The sequence below is a fragment of the Sus scrofa genome, chromosome 6 (genome assembly GCF_000003025.6).
Source record: "Sus scrofa isolate TJ Tabasco breed Duroc chromosome 6, Sscrofa11.1, whole genome shotgun sequence".
Classification (NCBI taxonomy): Eukaryota; Metazoa; Chordata; class Mammalia; order Artiodactyla; family Suidae; genus Sus; species Sus scrofa.
In genome coordinates, this window is record NC_010448.4 from 19,457,003 (window position 1) to 19,479,357 (window position 22,355).

At 49.5% G+C, this 22,355-nt stretch overlaps 1 protein-coding gene across 8 annotated transcripts in view; it reads left to right on the plus strand.

The window, feature by feature from the left end:
- Nucleotides 1-22,355, plus strand: part of ADGRG5 (adhesion G protein-coupled receptor G5) — a 32,118-nt gene that overhangs the window by 453 nt on the left and 9,310 nt on the right. For 2 of the 8 annotated variants that reach the window (XR_002344544.1, XM_021093914.1), the window contains exons 2-11: nucleotides 610-721; nucleotides 4,117-4,296; nucleotides 4,454-4,540; nucleotides 5,306-6,155; nucleotides 7,255-7,594; nucleotides 18,635-18,735; nucleotides 18,942-19,020; nucleotides 19,881-20,037; nucleotides 20,608-20,724; nucleotides 21,533-21,649. Coding sequence is in view for 7 of the 8 variants with exons in the window: in XM_021093914.1 (XP_020949573.1) it covers nucleotides 18,968-19,020; nucleotides 19,881-20,037; nucleotides 20,608-20,724; nucleotides 21,533-21,649 (444 nt within the window). In the remaining variant the exon portion in view is untranslated. Of the gene's footprint in view, nucleotides 1-609; nucleotides 722-4,116; nucleotides 4,297-4,453; nucleotides 4,541-5,305; nucleotides 6,156-7,254; nucleotides 7,595-8,014; nucleotides 8,106-16,622; nucleotides 16,790-18,634; nucleotides 18,736-18,941; nucleotides 19,021-19,880; nucleotides 20,038-20,607; nucleotides 20,725-21,532; nucleotides 21,650-22,355 lie in introns of all 8 variants that reach the window. The other 6 variants (XM_021093911.1, XM_021093915.1, XM_013988531.2 and 3 more) reach the window with 6 other exon arrangements.

Genomic DNA, 22,355 nt, shown 5'->3' on the forward strand with positions numbered 1-22,355 from the left:
GGTGGGGGCGGGGGCGGTGGGGCCCCCGGAGGGTTGCGACCCCACTCTGACCCTGGCCGGCAGAGTGGGTGGGGTGGGGGAGCCCCCGCCTAACTTTCGGGTGAGGGGCCCGGGCGGAGCCGGTGGGATCAGCGCTGAGCGGGCCGGACCCCGACAGAGGCCCCACCCCCGCATGGAGGGCTGGGGGTGAGGGGACGGAAGGCAGGGTCTGGAGGCCCCCAAGGGGCTCGGCTTTCCCGCCTCAGGTTTCCTGAGCGTCAGTGACGTACTGGGCGCCCAGCAGCAGGAGTGGGCACCCTCTGTCCCCGGCTCAGCACGTGGAGTGTGTTTATCAAGTGTTCACTTTTGTTACCTGCAAACTTCCCAGGGCCACTCTGCCACCGAGTGGAGGTGCGGCAACCAGTCCCTGCCCCTCCTCTGGCCTAAGTTTACCCTTTTTACAACCTAAAGGTTGACCAAAGTAGCTTCACGCGTGTTGAGAAGCGTAGCGGGGCCCTTGGTGCGCCTGGCGGAGATTTTCTAGGATGTGCTGGGGTGCTTCCTGCCCCGGGCGGGGCTGCAGCGGGCGGGGTGGTCCGGGCAATTACCTTCACGCGCCCTTGCCTGCAGCTACGCGCCCCTTTTGGAGCTTCCTCCCTTGGGAGTGGGTGTCTGCGGTTTTGGTGTGAGGAGAAGACTGGCGCTCTCTTTACCACATCCTGTGCCCTGGATGGCCGCTGAGGTGAATCTGGCTAAAAAGGGGACTAGAAATTCGCAGATCACAGAGGGAACCTTGCCTTATAGGGCCTTTACATGAAAGAAGAAACAAAAAATGATGAAGATAAATGAGTTTGAATCCATACCTAACAATAAGGGTATAGCTCTTTATTGCCCTTCCCAAGCTATGGGGCAATAAAATACTGAGTTTTTTTTTTTACAAATTGAAGGTTTGTGGCAACCCTGTCTAGAGCGAGTCCATTGACATCAACATGTCTGTCACATTTTTTGTTTTCTTTTTCTTTTTAGGGCTGCACCCTCGGCATGTAGAAGTTTCCAGGCTAGGGGTCGAATAGGAGCTGTAGCTGCCCACCTACACCGCAGCCACAGCAATGTGGGAATCCTTAACCCACTGAGTGAGCCCAGGGATCGAACCCTTGTCCTCAGGGCTGCTAGTTGGGTTTGTTACCGCTGGGCCACAGTGGAAACTCCTCTCCATGTCACATTTGGATAATCCTCAAAGTATTTCAAACCTTCCACCAGCAGAAAGATTAGGACTCACTGAAGGCTCAGATGATAGCATTTTTTAGTAGTAAAGATTTTTAAATTAAGCTGTATACACTTTTTTTAGACAATGTTATTGCACACTTACTAAGCTACAGTATAGTGAAAACATAATTTTTGCATGTGCTGGGAAAACAAAGAAATTCATGTGATTAGATTTATTGTGTATTTGAATTAATGCTGCGACTTGGAACTGAAACTGAAATATCCCTGAGGTTATGCCTGTATTTGGATTATGAGTGCATGCATACATTAGAATAAATGAAGAACTGGCTCTTTGCAGTAAGAGGATCTTTTTTTGTTTGTTTGTTTTTGTTTTTTAGGCCCGCCCCCGTGGCATATGGGGGTTCCCAGGCTAGGGGTTGAATTGGAGCTATAGCCGCCAGCCTTCGCCACAGCCACAGCAACGCAGGATCCAAGTCGAGTCTTCAACCTACACCACAGCTCACGGCCATGCCGGATCCTTAACTCACTGAACGAGGCCAGGGATCGAACCTGTGTCCTCGTGGATGCTAGTCAGATTCCTTAACTGCTGATCCACGATGGGAACGCCAAGAGGATCATTTTGGCGAAAATATTTGAGGATTTCGTACCTCAGGCTCACTCTGAATTCCTTGGTAGTCAAACAAGTCTTTCTAGAAGTTCCTGGTCATTTCTCTTGACAGAAGTTCTCTTCCTCTGGTCAGCTGCTGCTCTATTTCCATGGCATCACTTCCATCCACTTCATGAAATCCCACACTTTTTGTGAGATCTGCAGTTTCACTCATCACCGTTTACTTTGTATTCACATGGTTAAATGTTGATGGCCTTTGGCCATCAGGTAGAGAGAGATTTTGGCAGGGCTCTGTGGTGTTTGAGAGGGAACTGATCTGTACTTGTGGTGGCTTACTGTGTACCTGGGGCCTGTGAGAGTCAGATACTGAGTACTCAGAGGACTGGAATATCTCTTTAAAATTTGAGGAAATACTCAGCCAGCCTCTTGGCTCAGAGTTACTCAAAGTTTGACAGCCAGTAAAGACAGCCATGGCCCAAGAGCCTAGAGTTCTTTCCCGGAGTTTCTGGAGTTGGGGCTAGGGATGGAGAAGGTGGAGGAGGCTGAGCTGGTGGTGAACCTAAGCTCCTATGACAGTGTCATTGCCGTTGGGCTCTCCTTCTCAAGAAGCAAAAATGCTGTCCAAGGGGTGTCTCTTGCACTGTGTGCGGTGGGGAGAGCTGCCCGCTCATGAAACCAAGACATGTGCTGACTGTGTCTTTGGGAGTTAACAGGAATGAACTGTTTCTTTTTTCTTTTTCTTTTTCTTTTCTTTCTTTCTTTTTTTTTTTTTTTTTTTTTTTTTTTTGTCTTTTTGCCTTTTTCTAGGGCCGCTTCTGAGGCATATGGAGGTTCCCAGGCTAGGGGTCTAATTGGAGCTGTAGCCCCCAGCCTACACCAGAGTCACAGCAATGCGGGATCCGAGCCACGTCTGCGACACACACCACAGCTCACGGCAACGCCGGATCCTTAACGCATGGAGCAAGGCCAGGGATTGAACCCGCAACCTCATGGTTCCTAGTTGGATTTGTTAACCCCTGAGCCACGACAGGAACTCCCAAGAATGAACTGTTTCATAGCCATTCTGTCAGCTGGGTGTTACCAGCATCTCCGTGAGAAAAGTGAAGATCAGAAGCCATGTGCAGGCTCAGGTCACAGAACTGGGACTCTCAGTTTTACCATCCTCGGTCCTGTTCTTAAAACCACACCTCCAGGCAGCCCTCTGGATGCAGTGGTAATCCGGTGTCAGCCTCCAGTGGCTCCTGAGGGGTTTCTTTCTCCAGTGTAGCACGGTGGGGTTTTTGATCGAGGCTTACGTTAGGATTTCCCACACTTCAGCGGTTTCTGTCCGGTATCTCTGCCATCAGTTTTTGCCGTCAACACGTAGTACTTGTGCCCCTCCTTACTTAGCATTTTTCTTTCAATCATTTCACCTTTTTAGGACAGACGTGTGTTTTATTTATTTACTTATAATTTTTGCTTTTTAGGTCTGCACCTGCGGCACATGGAGGTTCCCAGACTAGGAATCAAATTGGAGCTGGAGCTGCCGGTCTACGCCACAGCCACAGCAACGCCAGATCTGAGCTGCATCTGCGACCTACACCACAGCTCACGGCAGCACCCCATCCTTAACCCACTGAGCAAGGCCGGGGATCAAAACCACATCCTCACTGATACTAGCTGGGTTCATTATCGCTGAGCCACAACGGGAACTCCCAGACATGGTATAAATAGGAAATCTGTTACCAATTTCCATAAATAGAAGAAAATCATAAAAATAAATGTCAAATAAATAAACATCCTCAATCTAGGTAGAAGTTTTGTCTTGGTTAAAAAAAGACTCAATGTGTACGCCCAAGTTCATAGCAGCATTATTCGTAATACCCAGAAGGTAGAAGCAACCCCAGCGTCTGTCGGTGGATGAATAGATAAACGAAATGTGGTCGATGCATTCAAAGGAATGTTATTTAGCCTTAAAAAGGAAGGAAGTGCTGCCCTATGCTATAGTGTAGATTAACCTTAAAGACGTTCTGTTAAGTGAGACAAGCCAGTCACAGAAGGACCGAGTCAAACAGAATCAGGAAGTAGGGTGGTGGTTGCTAGGGGCTGTAGGGAGGGGGGAGTGGGGTGTTATTGTTTCATGGGGACAGAGTTTCAGTTTGGGGAGATGGAAAAGTTGGTGGTGATGGTTGCCTGCAATTATGAATGTGCTTAATGCCACTGAACTGTACACTTAAAAATGACTAAAATGGGAAAGTTCATGTGTATTTTACCACAATAAAAAAAAATCACTAAACATCAGATCTCTTGTTTTTCATGTCCAGTAAAAGTTTGACGAATGAAAATCAAAGGGACAGAAGGCATGGGTTCGAGACAATTTGGCATTAAACGGACACTTCTCTTGGATGCCACCAGGACTGGGAAAGACTGAAAAGGAAATGACTTTTGTGATGTGACTCAGTTTATCTAGTGCCCTGTCGGGATGTGATTAGCAGAGCAGCAGGGTAAGCAGCCCCCCACGTGGAGAGACATTTCACGGGGGCTTGGATGTGGCTCCCCCAGGGTAGGGAGTGGGATGTGGCTTGCTCTCCTCCTTGCCTGGGGGGCTGAACAAAGGCCTGGCATGCCTCCTAAAGCAGAAACATCTGGCATGTTTTATAGGGGAATTGGAGGCAGAGAAGTCTTCCCAGAGGAGATAGGACTTCAGTTGGGAACTGAGGGATGCCGAGGAGCTGGAGTGCCACCCAGGTATGTGTGTGTCACAGCAGGAACAGAGCGGGGAGATGGGCATGTATATGACAAGCCCATCCCAAACTGGGTACAAGTAGAAATTGGATGCTAGACCTGAAGGCAATGGGGAGCCACCGCTGGCTTTTGAGCTGGGGCGTGTCTTGGTAGTGTGGCCCAGGATCGGGAGTGCAGGGCTGCATAACCAGCACCCCCAAGGGAGGCGGGGCATGGTGAGGCTGGCTCAGATCCAGGATGGAAAATAGAGGGGCTTTGGGGTGAGCAGGACCTCCTCCTGGATCCTGAGAGTGGCTGCTAGTGCTGCCACCCTAGAGTTGGCCAGGAGACCTAAGTTCAAGGGCTGGGGCGTGGCCACAGAAAACCAAAGCGCAGAGGAGGGCAAGAGTTTGTCCATGTCACCCAGCAGGAGTGGCCGAGGGGTCCAGACACAGGCACACCCGTCTTTGCACTGCAGCTGGGGTCAGTGGCCTGTGCCTCCCTGAAAACTCTCCGCCCTGCAGGTGCAGCTCCCCTCCTCCCTCCCGCCTGAGCTACCCGTGGGCTGTGTTTGGGCGGATGCCACAAGGGCCCCCGTGTAAGGCCAGAGAGGAGGGAGGCCATGTTGGGACTTGCCTGGTTTCTCCCTGTGGCTGCACCACAGTCTCACCCCTGGGAGTAGAAAAGCACATTGCTGAGTCAGAATTTTCCCGGGGAGCCTGGCTGGGGCTCTGGCCAGAGAGCTCTCCATCTCCCCACCAACACACAGACACTCTTCCCGTCCCTTAGGCTTCTGCGCAGGAAGTGACTGCTGTGGGACCGGCTTGTCTGGACCCCTGGCTCAAGGAGAAGCTGACCAGCCTTCCAGCCTCACAGTTCTAGCCACATTTTCTGCGCTCTGCTCCCAGCGAGGCCTTTCTCCAACGGGCTTTGCTCGGGGTCCAGCCCTCGTCCTCCCCAGGCCTCAGCCCCCCCCCCCATCTGTGAGACTTCACGGAGCACTTCCAGTGACCTCCCAACACTGCTGTTTATAAGCCCCATGCTGCCCGGGAAGTGGTGCTGTCTTCCTCCGCATTTCACAGAGAGGAAACTGAGGTTCAGAGAATTTCCATCACTTGCTCCAAATTACCCAGCCAGGAAACGGTGGGCCTGGTGTTTGAACCCAGGCAGCATGACCCAGCCCTGGCCTGAGGTCCTCGCCATCATTCATCTCCTCCATCGTCAGGTCAGGCCGGGATCATTCTCCTTTTCCCACACTTGGGGAAACTCAGGCCCAGACAGGCGACATCTCTTGCGCAGGGGTGCAAAGCTGAGGTGGGTCTTGAGCCCTGCCGGGTGCCATGTTGGCCAGCCCTCCTGCCTCTTCCCACGGATGCCCAGCACCTCTGCAGATATGCAGCTGCCCCCCGGAAGTGCTGCAGGCTCTAGGGGTTGAGATCAAGAGCAGAGCGGGGCGTGGCTGTCAGCTTGGAAGAAGCAAAAAGGCTCCTGCCAGTAAAAGGAAGAAGTGAAATGAGAGTGTGGGGTGCGGGCGTGGGGTGAGCGAGCAGAGAGGTTGCCAGCAGCTGAGAGCTTCCCAACTTCCCTTTCTGCCTTCAGAAGACAGCGGCGTGACAGCGGGACAGCAGCGGCCACACAGGTCAGCCCCTCTGGGCCTCTCTAACCCCCACTCCCCCACATTCTGCCCGGAGCCTTGGGTTCTGCAGCAGGAACTGGGCATGCCCTTGCTTGGGTGGTTGCCAAACTGGTGGCATCCCCAGAGCTGCAAGCTGGGGACCCACCTTTGCTCCCTTCACCAGTTCCTGGGCCTCAGGTGGCCACTCCAAATCTTGGGAATGAAGAGATCTATGGATTTTTTAAAAAGGCATTTAAAGTAGGAGTTCCCATTGTGGCTCAGTGGTTAACGAACCTGACGAGCACCCACGAGGATGTGGGTTCGATCTCTGCTCTCGCTCAATGGGTTAAGGATCTGGTGTTGCCGTGAGCTGTGATGTAGGTTGCTGATGGGGCTCGATCCCGTGTTGCTGTGGCTGTGGTGTAGGCCGGCAGCTACAGCTCCAATTCGACCCCTAGCCTGGGAACCTCCATATGCCACGGGTGTGGCCCTAAAAAGCAAAAAATAAAAAATTAAAAAACCAAAAAGGCATTTCAATTAAGGAGTGGCTGGGCGCTGGGTTCAAATCTTTGCTCCCCCTCATGGGGCCTGGGGTGTCAATGGACCTCATTTTCCTCGTCTGTGAAATGGGACTAGTCCAGAAACCTGCATCTCAGGGGACAGAGGTGAGGGCCTGGCATAGAGTCTCTGTTGGGCAAGTGGGAGCAGGTGCAGTTTCTCTGAGTGACCTGAACTGGAGCTTGGGGACAGAGCAATGGCTCTGGACCTGGCTGGGTCACAGGCTCCCTGCTGGGTGCTAATGGGGCCTCCCTTTCCCTGCCTGAGAAATGGGGCTGATAATAGCACCTGTCAGGACTTTGCTGCAGGTTCACTCTTCACCCAGGCCAGTGGGAGGCTGGACATGGAGCAGCTGGTGGGAGAGGAGCGTGCTGGCTGTTGGGAAGAGGGTGGGCTGCAAGGGGGTCCGGCCAGAGGGAGGACTGGGTTCCCAGGTCTCCCACTCAGTGTATTCCTGGCTGGGAACCTTGGGTCAGAGCTTTAGCTTCCTAAGAGTATGGATCATGAAAATAGCTGTTTGAATCTCTGTCCCTGGGAAATAGGTGACCTTGGCCTCATTTTACAGATGAGAAGAAGTGAAGCACAGAAGGGTCAGGCTCCCTGCTTAATGTCACAGCTCGGGCACTGAATACTGGAACTGGTTGGCACATGTACATCTTGCAAAGGCTCTCTTCTGCGCGTCACCTGTCTCCTCATCCTCTATTGGCCTAAATAGGGCTTCGTTCATCAATACAGCAGCGCAGCCCCCCAGTCATCTTTAGGAGGCGGCAGGGCACCGCGGGGAAAGTGCGGGACTTGGAGTCTGGGTTTGGGGCTTGGCTGAACCCCTGGCCTGCCGAAGAACCCCAGGCAAGCTCGTGGGTGATATCCAGTTTTGCCACAGTTGGAGCCGTCTTGGGAGTCAGGTAAGGGATTCCTGTTTCCTAGAGGGCCTCAAATAGCACGAACTGCTCGAAGAATGAGACAGCCAAGCGTGTAGGGTGATGGTGCGTGATGTGCTGAAAGCTTGGGGAGGGGGATGTTGGAGGTTGCAAGCAGAAGTGAAGATTGCGGTTTGCTCCTGGGAAAGGGGGTAGAAACCACAGCTTCTATTTGGGGTGCTTAGTGGTGGTGTCACTTCTGCTCTGGCCTTAGTTTCCCCAGCTGGCTGGTGGGGTTAAGCTCCTTTTCCCTCTGGGTCTGCCTGGGAGCAGCATGGCCAAGGGCCGGAGGTCCAGACCCTGGAGGTCGAACCCACACCACTCTCAGGGCCTCGGTTTCCCCATTTGCTCTATAAGGGGGCAGGCGAGATGGCCCAGGGTCTTTCCTATGCTCTCTGTTTTTAGTGTCCTCACCTGGAACATTCCAGATGGTTTCATTCAGCGGCTTCCTTTGTCTCACCAAATCTTTTCCCTCCGTCTCTGAGGTTCTGAGAGAGTAAGTGAATTGCCCAGTGTAACACAGCCAAGTAAACAACCTCATCGCCAAATTAATAAGAACCCAGTACTTCATGACTCCAAAGCCCTTATTCTCTTTTAAAATAAACACACATATTAATAAACAGCGTTAAGACAAATGGATGACCACTAGGAAAAAAAATGTAATCCACATCTCAGACTCCAGAATCCATGCAAATGGACTGGAGATTCCCATGGGAAAAAAAGGAAACCTTAAAAGTACTAGGAAAAACTCAGGAGAATTTCTTTGTAAGATCGGAACAGAGAAGGTCTTTCTAGCTACAACTCAAAACACAGAAGCCCAAAGAGAAAACACTGGTCATTTTTATTACATAATAATTTTATATCTAAGAAAGACCTACATGGTGAGAAAAACCATATGCAGTGTCAAAAGGCAAATGGCAAAGGAGGAAAGGTATTTGCAATGCATATGCTAGACAAAGAGCTAATTTTCCTATTATGTAAAGGGGTTCTATAAGTTGATAAGGAAAAGTCTAACCCAGTACAAATATGGGCAGGTGATGAACTTGAACATGATACAAGAGCTATCTTGGGAATCAGGAAATGATGGGAAATGATAACAAGTATAAGCCGCAGCCACACTGTTTGTAAGAGCAGGAGCCTGGAACCAGCACAGTGGCCCTTAACAAGGGACTGGTTAAATAACTTATGGCGGTGTTCCCATCGTGGATCAGTGATTAATGAATCTGACTAGCATCCATGGGGATGCAGGTTCGATCCCTGGCCTCACTCAGTGGGTTAAGGATCTGGTGTTGTCGTGAGCTGTGGTGTGGGTTGCAGACACGGCTCGAATCTGGCACTGCTGTGGCTGTGGTGTAGGCCGGCAGCTACAGCTCTGATTGGACCTCTAGCCTGGGAACCTCCATATGCTGCGGATGTGGCCCTACAAAGACCAAAAAAAAAAAAAAAAAAAACAACCCACCCAAGAAACCACAGGAACAAAACACATGGGCCCCGAATCTCCCCCGCCAGAGTGACCTTGATTTATATCTTTTGCATGTATGAAACATAGAATTTCTACAAGGATTGGTTTTACAACATGCTTTTTGTTTCTCATAAGCAATATATCACTATTATTTTTACCTATAATGATAAATAGTCATTTGGAGTATGAAAAAAAATCCTAAGCATTAACGTATTTGCTTTTCTGTTGTGAAGGTTATCCACAGTTGTTGTAGAAAATTCAAACATTATAGTAAATATAAAAAGAAAAAATAGTCTTCTCCCAAACATTATTAACATTTTGGTGACCATTCTTCTAGTTATCGTCATAGGTTTAAGCATGCGTACAAAGATAATTTTCCATACATGTGATGACATTATATGTGCTATTTTCAACCTGCTCTTTCCACTCACTGGCATGCTGTGCTCCTCTTCTATGTGACTATCTACGGCACAGTTTTTATTTTTATTTTTTAAATTATTTTATTTTATTTGTTTGATCTTTTTAGGGCTGCACCTGTGGCATATGGAGGTTCCCAGGCTAGGGGTCGAATCGGAGCTGCAGCTGCTGGCCTACACCACAGCCACAGCAATGTGAGATCAGAGCCATGTCTCTGACCTACACCACAGCTCATGGCAACCACCGGATCCTTAACCCACTGAGCGAGGCCGGGGATGGAATCCGAGTCCTCGTGGATACTAGTCAGGTCATTACTGTTGAACCACAATGGGAACTCCCGCATTTTTTTAACTTTTCATTTTGAAAAAAAGATAGATTTGCAGAAGATCACAAAAAATACACACAAAAGGTTTTGTGTCTGTTTCACCCAATTTTCTCCAGTGCTAACATCCTGCGTACCTAGGGTATAATATCACACCAGGAAATTGACTTGGTTACAATTTACAGACTTCATTCAGATTTCATCAATTTTGACTCACTCATTTATGTGTATGTGTGCGTGTGTTTGTGACATGTGTGGATTCTGGTAACCACTACCACCATCAAGACACAAAACTGTTCCATCACCACAAAGCTCCTTAGTGCTGCTCCTTTACAGAACAACCCCCAACCCCACCAACCGTTGGCAACCACTAATCTCTTCTCCACCTCTATAATTCTGTTATTTCAAGAACGTCATACCCATCAGGAGTTCCCGTCATGACTGAGTGGAAACGAATCTGGCTGGCATCCATGAGGACGTAGGTTTGATCCCTGGCCTCGCTCCGTGGATTAAGGATCCGGTGTTGCTGTGAGCTGTAGGTGTAGGTCACAGATGTGGCTCCGATCTGGCATTGCTGTGGCTGTGGCGTAGGCCGTTAGCTACAGCTCTGATTGGACCCCTAGCCTGGCAACCTCCATATGCCCTGGGTGCAGCCCTAGAAAGACAAAAGACAAAAAAAGAAAAAAATGTCCTATAAACCCATTCATACAGTATGCAACATTTTGGAGATTGCCTCCCCCACCCCCCTGCTCCGTTTGATTCCCTTGAGACCCAAGTTGGGTGTAACAGTATATATATTTTAGTTGCTGAGTTGTATTTCATGATGTGGATGTGCCTGAGTTTGTTTGACCAGTCACCCATTGAAGGCACCCTGGAATTGTTTCCACTCTGGGGCTCTTGTGAACGAGGCTGCTGTGAAGTTTTCAAGTGTAGGTTTTGGCGTGAACAGGAGTTTTTGTTTCTCGGGAATAAATGCCCAAGACGACGGTTGCTGGGTCACATGGTAGGGGCATGTGTAGTTTTATAAGACGTTGTCAAACTGTCTTCCAGAGTGACATTGAACTGTAATGTATTTCATTCTTCCTCTATTGAAAAGTAACATTTACGACGTTTTGACTTTTTTATGATTAGCAATGGTATTCTAAATATTTTTCAACGTCTATATTCTTGGCCTGCCCTCTCGTTTCCATAGGATAAATTCACAAAAATGAGTTCCTCAAGTCAGAGGATATTCAGAAGGAGAAGTTGATGTTGCCAAATGATTTTCTTGAAAAGGGTGGCCTCTTGACACCCCTGCGGGTGGGGTGTCATCTCTCAGGGGCTGCCGTTCTATTTCAGGTCTTTGCAAATGCAGCGGTGGGAAAATGAAAGCTCACGCTCTTAACTCCTCTCTGCCCCGGGCATCAAATAGGTGTTTCCAGAGCCCCCTTTCTGATGCCCGGGGGTGGGGGGGATCCCAAAGGGAGCAAGATTAGCCCTCCTGTGCTCCCCCCCCACCGCCATGTCCTCCTTTCTATCCTCTTAGTATATTTGGGGTTTGATTCTCTCTAAAATTTGGTTTCTAGAGGGATGCTTCACTTACCATAAAACCAACACTTTGGGGGAGCCGTTTGACGGGCTGTAACAAATATATAGAGTCCTGCATACATGTTGATCACAATCAAGAAGCAGAATATTTCTGGGAGTTCCTGTTGTGGCTCAGGGGTAACAAACCTGACTAGTATCCGTGAGGTTGCGGGTTCAATCCCTGGCCTCGCTCAGGGGGTTAAGGATCCATCATTGCTGTGGCTGTGGCATAGGCCAGCAGCTGTAGCTCCGATTGGACCCCAGCCTGGGAGCTTCCATATGCTGTGGGTGTGGCCCTAAAAAAAGCCAAAAAAAGAAAAAAAAAAAAAAAAGATTACAGAGTATTTCTATCTCCCCAAAGAGTTGCCTTTTGTCCTTTTACAGTCAGTACCTTCTCCCCACCCCATGGAAACTCTGGAAAGGTTTTTACTTTTCTGGAAGATCATGATGTAGGTGGAATCAAAATATATAACCCTTTGTATCTGGCTTCTGGCACTCAGCGTAGTGATTTTGAGATGAAGCTGTGTATGGCCTGTATCAGCAGCTCGTTTTTTTTTTTTTTTTTTTTTTAGTGCTGTGTAGTATTCTGTTGTGTGGATACACCACAGTTTATCTTTCACCAGTGGATGGCAATTTGTATTATTTCCAGTTTTTTTCAAAGTGGTTGTCCCGTTGTGCATTCCTTCCAGCAATGTATGAGAGTTCCAGCTGTTCTAGATCCTCAACGACCCCTGGTATTAACAGTTATTTTAATTTTAATTCTATTTTTTTAAATTTGGGGCTACACCTGTGGCACATGGAGGCTTCCAGGCTAGGGGTCCAATTGGAGCAGCTGCCGGCCTACACCACAGCCACAGCAACGCCAGATCCAAGCCACGTCTGTGACCTACACCACAGCTCATGGCAACGCTGGATCCTTAACCCACTGAGCGAGGCCAGGGATTGAACCCAAAATCTCATGGTTCCCAGTCGGATTGGTTTCTGCTGCGCCATGATGGGAACTCCACCAGTTATTTTAATTTTAGAAGGTGTGTGCTGATTCTTCATTACCTCAGAAAGTGTGTCGTGACATGTCATTGTGGTTTTATTTGCATTTCCCTGATGACTAATGATGCTGAGCATCTTTTCATGTGCTCGTTTGCCATCTGCGTGTCTTCTTTGGTGTAGTGGCCGTTTAAATCTTTTCCCATTGTTTACATTGGGTTATTTGTCTTACTTAGTTTTATGAACTCTCAATAGAGTGCAGATACATGTTTTTGTTTTCTTTCAGATTTGTGTTTGCAAATCTTTTCCCTTGGTCTGTGGCTTGTAGTCTCATTGTCTTAACCGTGACCTTCAAAGATTAGAAGTTCATATTTTTGAGGAAATTCAAGCTATCATTTTTTTCTTTTATGGGTGATGTTTTTGGTAATGTTTCTGCCCTTTGTGCTATTTCTGTGCTATGTTTTAATTTTACACATATTACGATCCCCACACTATATTGTTGCCATTTTTACATTGGACAGATGTTAAAATCAAGAAAATTTATTTTGTATCCGACACATTTTTACCAACTTCAGCACTCTTCATTTCTATGTGTAGGTCCAATTTTCCATCTGGTATAAATTTTCTTCTGCTGTAAGAGCTTCTTTTAATATTTCTTTTAGTGCAAGTTTGCTGGAAATGAATTCTTGAAGCCTTTGCTCATCTGAAAACGACTTTATTTTGTTTTTTGTTTTTGAAAGACATCTTCGCTGAGCCCTGAATTCTAGGTTGACAGATTTTTCTTGAAAGACCTGGCTATGGTATCTCCTGACTTGTATAGTTTCTGATAAGTCTGTCATAGTTCTTCCCTCTTATTTTCTATATACAGTATTTCTTTTTCTCTCTGGCTGCCTTCAAGATTTTCTCTTAATCTTTGGTTTTGCCGCAGTTTGACTACAAAGTATGTAGGTATCATTTTCTTTGTTTTTGTCCCCCTGAGTTTTGCAGAGCTTCATGGATCTGTACTTGGTTGACCTTCTTCTTCTTCTTCTTCTTTTTTTTTTTTTTTGGTCTTTTTTTGTCTTTTAGGGCCACACTCACGGCATATGGAGGTTCCCAGGCTAGGGGTCCATTCGGAGCTGTAGCCTCCAGTCTACAGCGCAGCCACAGCAATGTGGGATCTAAGCTGCATCTGCGACCTACCCCGCAGCTCACGGCAACGCCGGATCCTTAACCCACTGAGTGAGGCCAGAGATTGAACCCGCATCCTCATGGATGCTAGTTGGGTTCGTTAACCACTGAGCCATGACGGGAACTCCTGTTGACCTTCATTAATTCTGGAAACATTTTGAAGATTATCTTTTCAAATGTTTCTTCTTCTCTGTTCAGTCTGTCCATCTGAGACTCTAACTGCATTTAAATTAGATCATTTGCCCCTGTCCTACAGTTCTTGGATATTCTCTTTTTATTTTTACTCTTCTTATTCTTTGTATTTCAATTCAAATAATTTGTATTGCTCCATCTTCAAGTTCAGCACTTACTTTGCTGTGTCTGGTTTGCTGATAAACCCATAGAAGAGGTTCCTTCTCAGTGATATTGAGTTTTTCATTTCTACTTGACTATCCTTAATCGTCTCCATTTCTCTCCTGAAATTTCCCAACTGTTCTTAGGAGTATACCTTTTCCACTGCGCCCTTTAGCAAGCGCATTGATCATAGCTATCTTAGAGTCCCTATCTGAGCCTTCCAACATTTTGGTCTTCCTTGGCTCTGGTTCTGTTGCCTCTTTTCGACAATGGATCTTTTCTTTTTCTTGATTTTATGTGTGTGTTAGAATCTGTGATAGAATACTGGGCATTGTGTGGGAAAGGACAGTAGTGAGGTAAATGATATTTATGCCTGAAAGTGGCACATTTCCTATGTCACGGGTTAAGTATAGGGCCTTGAGTCAGTTGAGTCTGTAGTTGATTTGGGTTAAAGGGGACCTTCTGTGCACCCCACTTTCACATTCCTCCAGTGGCGGATTGACATAATTCTATGCTTAGGATGAGACCTTGAATCCTTCAGGGATTTTTCTCAGTATTCCTGCTCAACTCAGCTTTGCATGCATGCAACCCAGAGGGAATCTTTCTTTGTGTTCTAGCCCCTTTGCGAGGGGCGGCGGGGGGAGGGTGGTGCTGGTGGTCGTGGTAGAGACAGCTGTTGCTTATTACTCGGTAGAGAGATTTTGACAGAGGCAATGGGTTATTGGTTCTCTTGCTCTGACTTCAGTTGTGGGCAGCCCTGTGCCTGAGCCCCAGGACTGGAGCTGTCTTAGTTTTCCTGTTTCTCTTCCAGTGACTGACATGCTCTGCCTCTTAGTGCAAGTGCTAGAGTGCAGTCAGGCTTCCTATCCTTCACTCTCATGGGAGCCAAACTCAGCCTTGAATTGGTGGAGAGGTCTTGAGTGTGAATGAGGTGCCTGCCTTTCTCCCAGCAGCAGCAGGACCTTGTTTTTGTTTGTTAGTTTTCTTTTTAGGGCCACACTTATAGCATATGGAAGTTCCCAGGCAAGGAGGGGCTGAATCAGAGCAGCAGCTGCTGGCCTACACCACAGCCACAGCAACTCGGGATCCCAGCCACAGCTGCAACCTATACCACGCTTGTGACAATGCCGGATCCTTAACCTACAGAGTGAGTCCAGGGATCGAAACCCAAATCCTCACAGACACTCTGTCGGGTTCTTAACCCGCCGAGCCACAATGGGAACTCCAGGTCGTCATTTTATATCAGTGCAAAATCGCTGGGCACTGGTGAGTTTCCCACTCCTAGGTAGTGGCGGATGGCTTTTGCCTAGTGTTGCTGCAGGATCTGGGGGAGGTGGGTTTTTTTTCACTCCACCACCAGAGGCAGCAGCCCTCTGCCGGGTAGCAGGTTAGGGGCCTGTGGGATGAGGGCGTGACATCAGAGCAAGGCCAGGGCGCAGATGTCTGTCTCTCAGCAGCAGCCTGTCACCATCCTGTACTCACGTGTGGCCCGGAGCTCCCAGCGCCTTCTCCTGGTGCTTCTGCTCTACTCTCAGAGCTTGGCATCCCTGTGTCACCACAGGGGCTCTTTCAGATCCTTGCCCCACCCCCAGTCATTCTCCTGAGCACCAGCAGAGGACTGTGGGTAGGACCTGTCAAGTGGATACACGCTCCCCTTGTGTCTGGGGCTTCCGGGCGTTTGAAACTGTCACGCCAGTCCACACTCAGCCTTAAAGAATCCATTAAGGTAGCAGTTGTTTTCTTCTCATCTGCTGTTGTAGTGACCACTGCTTCCTCCTATGTTCCTATGTTCCTCCTATGTCAGAGGTGAAACGCTTCCTCCTTGGAAATCAGTTTATCTGGTTACCTTGTGACCTCAGCTCTTCAGGGGGCTCAGAAAATGGATTTTGCACATTATTTGGCTTTTTCCATTCTGATGATGGGAGGGATATTCTGTGGTTCTCTGCGTCATAAATGGAAGCTGGAGTTCCCGTCGTGGCTCGGCGGAAACAAATCCGACTAGTATCCATGAGGATGTGGGTTCGATCCCTGGCCTCGCTCAGTGGATTAAGGATCTGGTGTTGCTGTGAGCTGTGGTGTAAGTCACAGACACAGCTTGGATCCCAGGTTGCTGTGGCTGTGGTGTAGTCTGGCAGCTGTAGCTCCAATTTGACCCCTAGCCTGGGAACTTCCATATGCTGCGGGTGCGGCCCTAAAAAGAAAAAAAAAAAACAAGGAAGTAGAAATCATTTACATACAGTTTTAATACAATTAAAAATAAACCTGCCATTCAATGTTTTTATAATGACTATGTATGTATATTTCATTCTTTAGTAAGTCAATTTGTGTAGTAAGATTATATTTTCTCTCCTGTACAGTGTGGTCTTCCTGAAATTAATTGCTTCTTTTTTTCATTTGCAAGCTTTCTGCAAGACATCTCTCAATGTTCAACAGCTGTCAGAGAGTCTGTATATTCTTCTCTTCCTCCTTGTTTTATGTGCTGAGACCTCCCTCCTGGAACCTTCTTTTCTCCTGTTTCCTTCTGGACAGGATGTGCCCAGTTCTGCTGTCCCGCCATCAACCTAGGCCTTCTTTCACACATTTTCTGGGGGGCCGCTTCCCCTCTCTTCTGGTGGGGTTTCCTGGCCCCTATGTGTTCTTGCATGATTTACTGCCTCATTTTATTGGAGCACATCCTCCAGCAGCTTCCCGAGAAAGGGGTGTATTTTAGAATACCTCATGATCCCGGCTTGAGCATAAAAAACTTAATTACTTGGCAGGGCTTGGTGACTGGCAAGGCTTCACCTTAAGTTTGGTTCTGGCCATTTTATCAAGGAACACCAAAAGGTCAGTAGCTGTAGGACACTTCGAGAAGAATTTTCTCCTGCCTTGGAGCATCATTACCTGGCTGTGGCAGTCTTCCGGAAGCTGATTGGAAGAGGAGGAAGTGGGTGATATGGCTTGATTTTCCCATACCGGAATGGCACCCCATGGAATGGCATCTCATGGAGTGGCACCCCACCCTTCCCATCAGATTCTCTCTGGTGCACTGGATCCAGGGATTACCTTTGTGCTGGAGTGGGGTTGGGAGGGAAGGGTGGTGAGGGAGGGTCCTGGATGCCCCAGGTGGCAAAGGAGATCTGGGGACCCAGCTGGTCATTTTAAAGATTCACAGTCTGGGAGTTCCCTTTGTGGCTCAGTGGTAATGAACCTGACTAGTATCCATGAAGACTTGGGTTTGATCCCTGGCCTCGCTCAGTGGGCTAAGGATCCTGCGTTGCCCAGAGCTGTGGTGTAGGTTGCAGACACAGCTCAGATTCCCTAGCTGCCATGGCTATGGTGTAGGCCAGCAGCTGCAGCTCCGATTTGACCCCTATCCTGGGACTTCCATATGCCACAGGTACAGCCCTAAAAAGACAAAAAAAAGGGGGGGGGTCCCCACAACCAACAATCCCCTGTTTTTATTTTATTTTTTTAAATTTTTAGTCTTTTTTTGTCTTTTTTCTATGGCCGCACCTGCGGCATATGGAGGCTCCCAGGCTAGGGGTCTAATCGGAGTTGTAGCTGCCGGTCTACACCAGAGCCACAGCAACGCCAGATCCGAGCTGCATCTGCGACCTACACAATAGCTCACCGCAACACCAGATCCTTAACCCACTGATTGAGGCCAGGGATTGAACCCACAACCTCATAGTTCCTAGTCGGATTCGTTTCTGCTGCGCCACGACAGAAACTCCAACACCCCCCTGTTTTTAGCCTCATCCTTGACTCCACCTTCAGAGGTTCCCGCTGCCTGCGGTTCTCAAGTGCTCCCACAATTGGGAGGCTTGCCCCAGCGGGCCTCTCCCTGTCCCCTCACCACACCAGCTCCAACTCCTCACTGCAGGCTCTTGGATTCATCATTTTATGGTTTGCTTTAATTTTCTTTTTAACCCAGGGGCCAACAGCTCTGTAGCCTCCAAAATTTTGCTGACCTCTCTCCTCTGCTATTGTCTTCTTTCCCACTGTTCCGTCTTTTGTGGCTTTGTGTCTGTTTTATTCATTTGTTTGCATTTTAGTGACGTTTCAGGAGGTAGACATACATTTGCTATATTTAAGCAGAAGTTTATTATATTATTTTATTTATATGACTTTTATTTTTTCCATTATAGTTGATTTATAGTGTTCTCAATTTCTACTGTACAGCAAAGTGACCCAGTCATATATATATATATATACACACACATTATTTTTCTCATGTTATCCTCCATAATGTTCCATCACAAGTGACTAGGTATGGTTCCCTGTGTTATCCAGCAGGATCTCATTGCTTATCCACTCCAATGCAATGTTTGCATCTATTAACCCCAGACTCCCCGTCCATCCCACTCCTACCCCTATGAGCTTATTTTAAAACCCAGGAAAATGAAGGCAGAGAGGGACAGATTCTTGCCCAAAGTCACATGGAGGGTGGATGACAGGGTAGGATAGGGTTGATGACAAGCAACCCCCAACGTTCTCCTGGGTGAGGTCAGAGCCCTGGAGCGGCCCCCCAGAGAGACCATGTGGGAGGCAGGGAATGGTCTCGCAGAGCTGCAAAGGGCAGGCGTTACCAAATGCCCTGGGATCCCGGAGTAACTGAGACCTGGCTTCCGGCAGCCTCATGCAGAGCGGGACTCCTTGCTCTCTGAGCCTCAGTTTCTTCAGGGCAGGGGAACCGAGGGTCCCATAAGATGTTGCACGTCCTAATTGTGGGATAAGCCAGACGCCTTTAGTTAGAGTCCCGTGATGATGGCGACATGCACTTTTCCAGGTCGGGAGCTGGTTCTTGGAGGAGACCGGGCACAGGGCATGGATCGCTGGGGGCCCTTTTCTTCTGCCTGTGCCTGGTGACTTCCCAGAGCTGGACGGCAGGTAAGTGGGCTCCGCTGAGCTGCGGGGATCATCCTAGCCCAGGGCCCTGGCTGTGAGGTAAAGTGGGGAGGCCTCAAAGCAAGGGAGATTGAAAGGGGGCGCTTAGGCCTCGTGGGGCAGCAGCAGGCTGGGGTGGAAAGCCCAGAGGCCCGGGGCGGGGGCAGCTGTGGTCAGGGGCCGAGGCGGAGGTCCATCTCACCCCACAGAATCGTCCCAAGACGCCCTGAGCTGGATGGAGAAGATGGAGGTGGCGGCCAAGAAACGGAGCCTGATTTCCTTTGCTGAGTGAGTTGTGTGCCTCCTCGCCCCCCACCAGCGTCAGCCGTGTTCCACCCCAGCTTGCACCTTGAATCAGTGGCCCAGGGTTGGTCCATAAAGACTGTTAATTCATTTATTCAACACGCATTTATTCGGCATTTACTATGTACCCGACACCAAGTTCTGGAGATGCAGGATCGACGGGTCCCTGTCCTTATTGAGTTTACTGTCTGTTGGGGGCCACTAACCATGGATGCCAGGAAACTAGGTGCAAAATCGGGGGTCTCCGTGCCTTTTTCTGGGAAAGGGCTTCAAGCTGGGCTCTGCAGGGTCTGTGACCCAAAGGCCGAGCAGCTCTGGGTGACAGGCCGATGCTGATGACTGATCGGGGAAGCATATGGACTGTGAGGCACTTCAGCCAGGGAAAGCTTCCCGGAGGAGGTGTCAGCAAACTGGGACCCGAACAAGATTGGGGAAGAAGTTCCCATTGTGGCTCAGTGGGTTAAGGACTTGATATTGTCTCTGAGAGGATTCGGGTTCCATCTCTGGCCTTGCTCAGTGGGTCGAAGATCTGGCATTGCTGTGAGCTGCAGCCTAGGTCGCAGATGCAGCTCGGATCCAGTGTTGCTGTGACTGTGGCCTAGGCCCCAGCTGCAGCTCCGATTTGACCTGTGGCTCAGGAACGTCCATAGGCCTCAGATGCAGCTGTAGAAAGAAAAAGATAATTGGGAGAAGGGGATGGGTTTGGGGGGGGAGGTAAACATGTGCCAGGAACCCTGTGTGCACATGTCTGGACGTGGGCGTGCAGGGGTGTGGGATGGGGAGGCTGCGGGGAGCCTCTCTCGCCTCCACCCCAACACCAGTCTCTGACCATCTCTCGGCTTCAGCTTCATCCATGGCCTGGAATGGAGGCTGCTCAACGTCAGCTTTGGGGGCCACAACCTCACCTTGAAGACACACACCATCCAGACGCTGGCCTTCAAGCTGGGCTGCAACTTCACCGGCCTCTCACTGAGCAGTGACACTCTGGAGCGTGTCCCCCAGGTCAGAGGTGGCCAGGGATGGGGTAGCTAGAGCCTCCACCCAGAGATGCTCCAAGGGTTTAAGGTCTGGACTTTCCCTGGGGTCCATGCCCTCTTCCCCATGGTCTGGGCTCTGCCTTAACAGCTGGGAGTTGCCGCCTCTGTAAAATGGGGCTGATGTTCTGATGGAAACGGGGTGCTTGTGGCCCCTCAGGGGCAGTGTCCTCTTCCTGCAGGGTCCTGGTGGGAGGCAGCCGCGGGAGAGGCCAGGGTATCTGGACTCCTTTGAGGACCCTGGTATGATTCCCACTGAATGCCTACAGACCGAGATGCTCCGACTTCAGGGCCCCAGCTGGGTGGGATAAATACCCAAATTCAAGACCAGAGCAGCCTGGATGGAAGGCTTGGGATCTCAGGAAGTGTGGGTGGATGTGCAGCCTGGCAGGAGAGGGCTCTGCAGGTGGAGGCTCCAAGGTGGGAAACGCTCGTGGCGAGGCTGGGAGGGCTTCACAGGGAGCAGGGAGCAGTGAGGGTGTGGCGGTGGGTCTGGAGACTCCGGGCACCAGCTCAGCCTGTCTTTGACCCTCTGCAGGCCCAAGCCCGGCACGCCATGCAGTTCCCGGCTGAGCTGACCCGGGATGCCTGCAGGACCCACACCAGGGAGCTGCGTCTCATCTGCATCTACTTCTTCACCAGCCACTTTTTCAAGGTCAGTGCCATGGTGAGCTCAGCAGGGTGGGTGCTGGCTTCTCCCTGGGGACTGCAGGGGTCCATGTCACCTCCTGGTCTCTCGGCAGGGACCAGCCTTCTGTGCACCTTCAGCCAGCCAGAGCCCCTCTCTGGGCCTCTGTTTTAGCAGAATGGTAGGGAGAAGGATTATAATGTGCAAATGAGACCTAAGAAATCTACTGTGTATGTGCTTGTCCCTAGATGGGAGACAGACAAGTAGGTTACAAGGTCCCTCTCCTCAAAGAACTCTCTATCTCAGTAATTAGACTGGGACCTTAGAGACTGAATTTTAGCCGAAGGTTGATTATAACCATAGAGATAGAAAGCAATGCATGAGTCAAGTGGGTTCAGCCTTGTCCCCAGCGAGCAGTCCCGGAGGGCTTCTGGAGGAAGTGCCTTTTAACCTTGGCTTTGGAAGTGAGTTAGGGGAGTTCCCTGGCGGCCTAGCAGTTAAGGATCTGGGGTTGTAACTGCTATGGCACGGGTTTGATCCCTGACCCAGGAACTTCTGTATGCTATGGGTGTGGCCAAAAAAAAAAGTGAGTGAGGGTAGGGGTGAAGTGGAGGGTACATTTAACAAATGGAAAGCGAAGGTGAGAGGGCAGCTTTCCAGTTTCCAGGTAGAGGAGGTAGTGCATGCAAAGACTGCCTGGGTGGCCCAGATGTACATGTGAAAGCCATGCTGCTTGTTCTCATCCAGGGACGAGGGGCTGGAGGGGGGCTCTAAGACCTCATCCAGGGTTTCCTTATGTCCCCTCCAGTCAGTCTTTCTTCTGTTGCCCTTCCAGAAAGACATCAACTCATCTCTGCTCAATAACTATGTTCTGGGGGCCCAGCTGGGTCATGGACCTGTGAACAACCTCAGTGATCGGGTGAACATCAGCTTCTGGCACAATCAAAGCCTGGTACTGTTGGGGGCACCCCGCCCCCACTTCTGCCCAACCCGCCCCCTTGTGGCTGTCCTGTTGAATTTGGTTTGATCAAACGGAAACCTCTGGAACTGTCCTGGAAACTGCTTTGAATCTATCACACTTTGAAAATTCCTCCCAAAGAAATAAGAGAGAAATTTCGCTCACTGCATTAGTCAGGAGTCTTTGAATTGCAAAAGATAGAAAACCAAGTCAAGCCAGCTTAAACACAGAAAGGAATTCATTGGCTCATGTACATGAAATGTTCAGGGCTGGGCCAACTTCAGGCATGGCTGGATCCAGGGGCTGATATGATGCCCTAATGGCTTAATCTCCATCTCTCAATAATGATTTCCTGCCTTGACTCTCCATTCTGTAGTAAGAGAGCAGCTGAAGTGCTGGACCTCCTTCCCCTCTTCTCAGAAGGCTCTTTCTTGTCCGTGCAAACCAGGATCCCATAATGGATCCTAAAGGTCCAGCTAAGTCACATGTCCATTCCTGAACCATCACTGTGCCTGAGTGAATTGGCCAGACCTGGGTCACATGGTTCAGGGAGTGGGCTGGATTCATCTGACCTATTACTGGGGGAGGGGTAGGTCTCAAGGAAAGTACAGATGTTGATGCCGAAAGAAGGAAGAAGGGCTGCCAGGTGGGCACAAGCCCCAATGGCATTCCTGGAAAGCCCAGAGCCTCTCCACTCTGG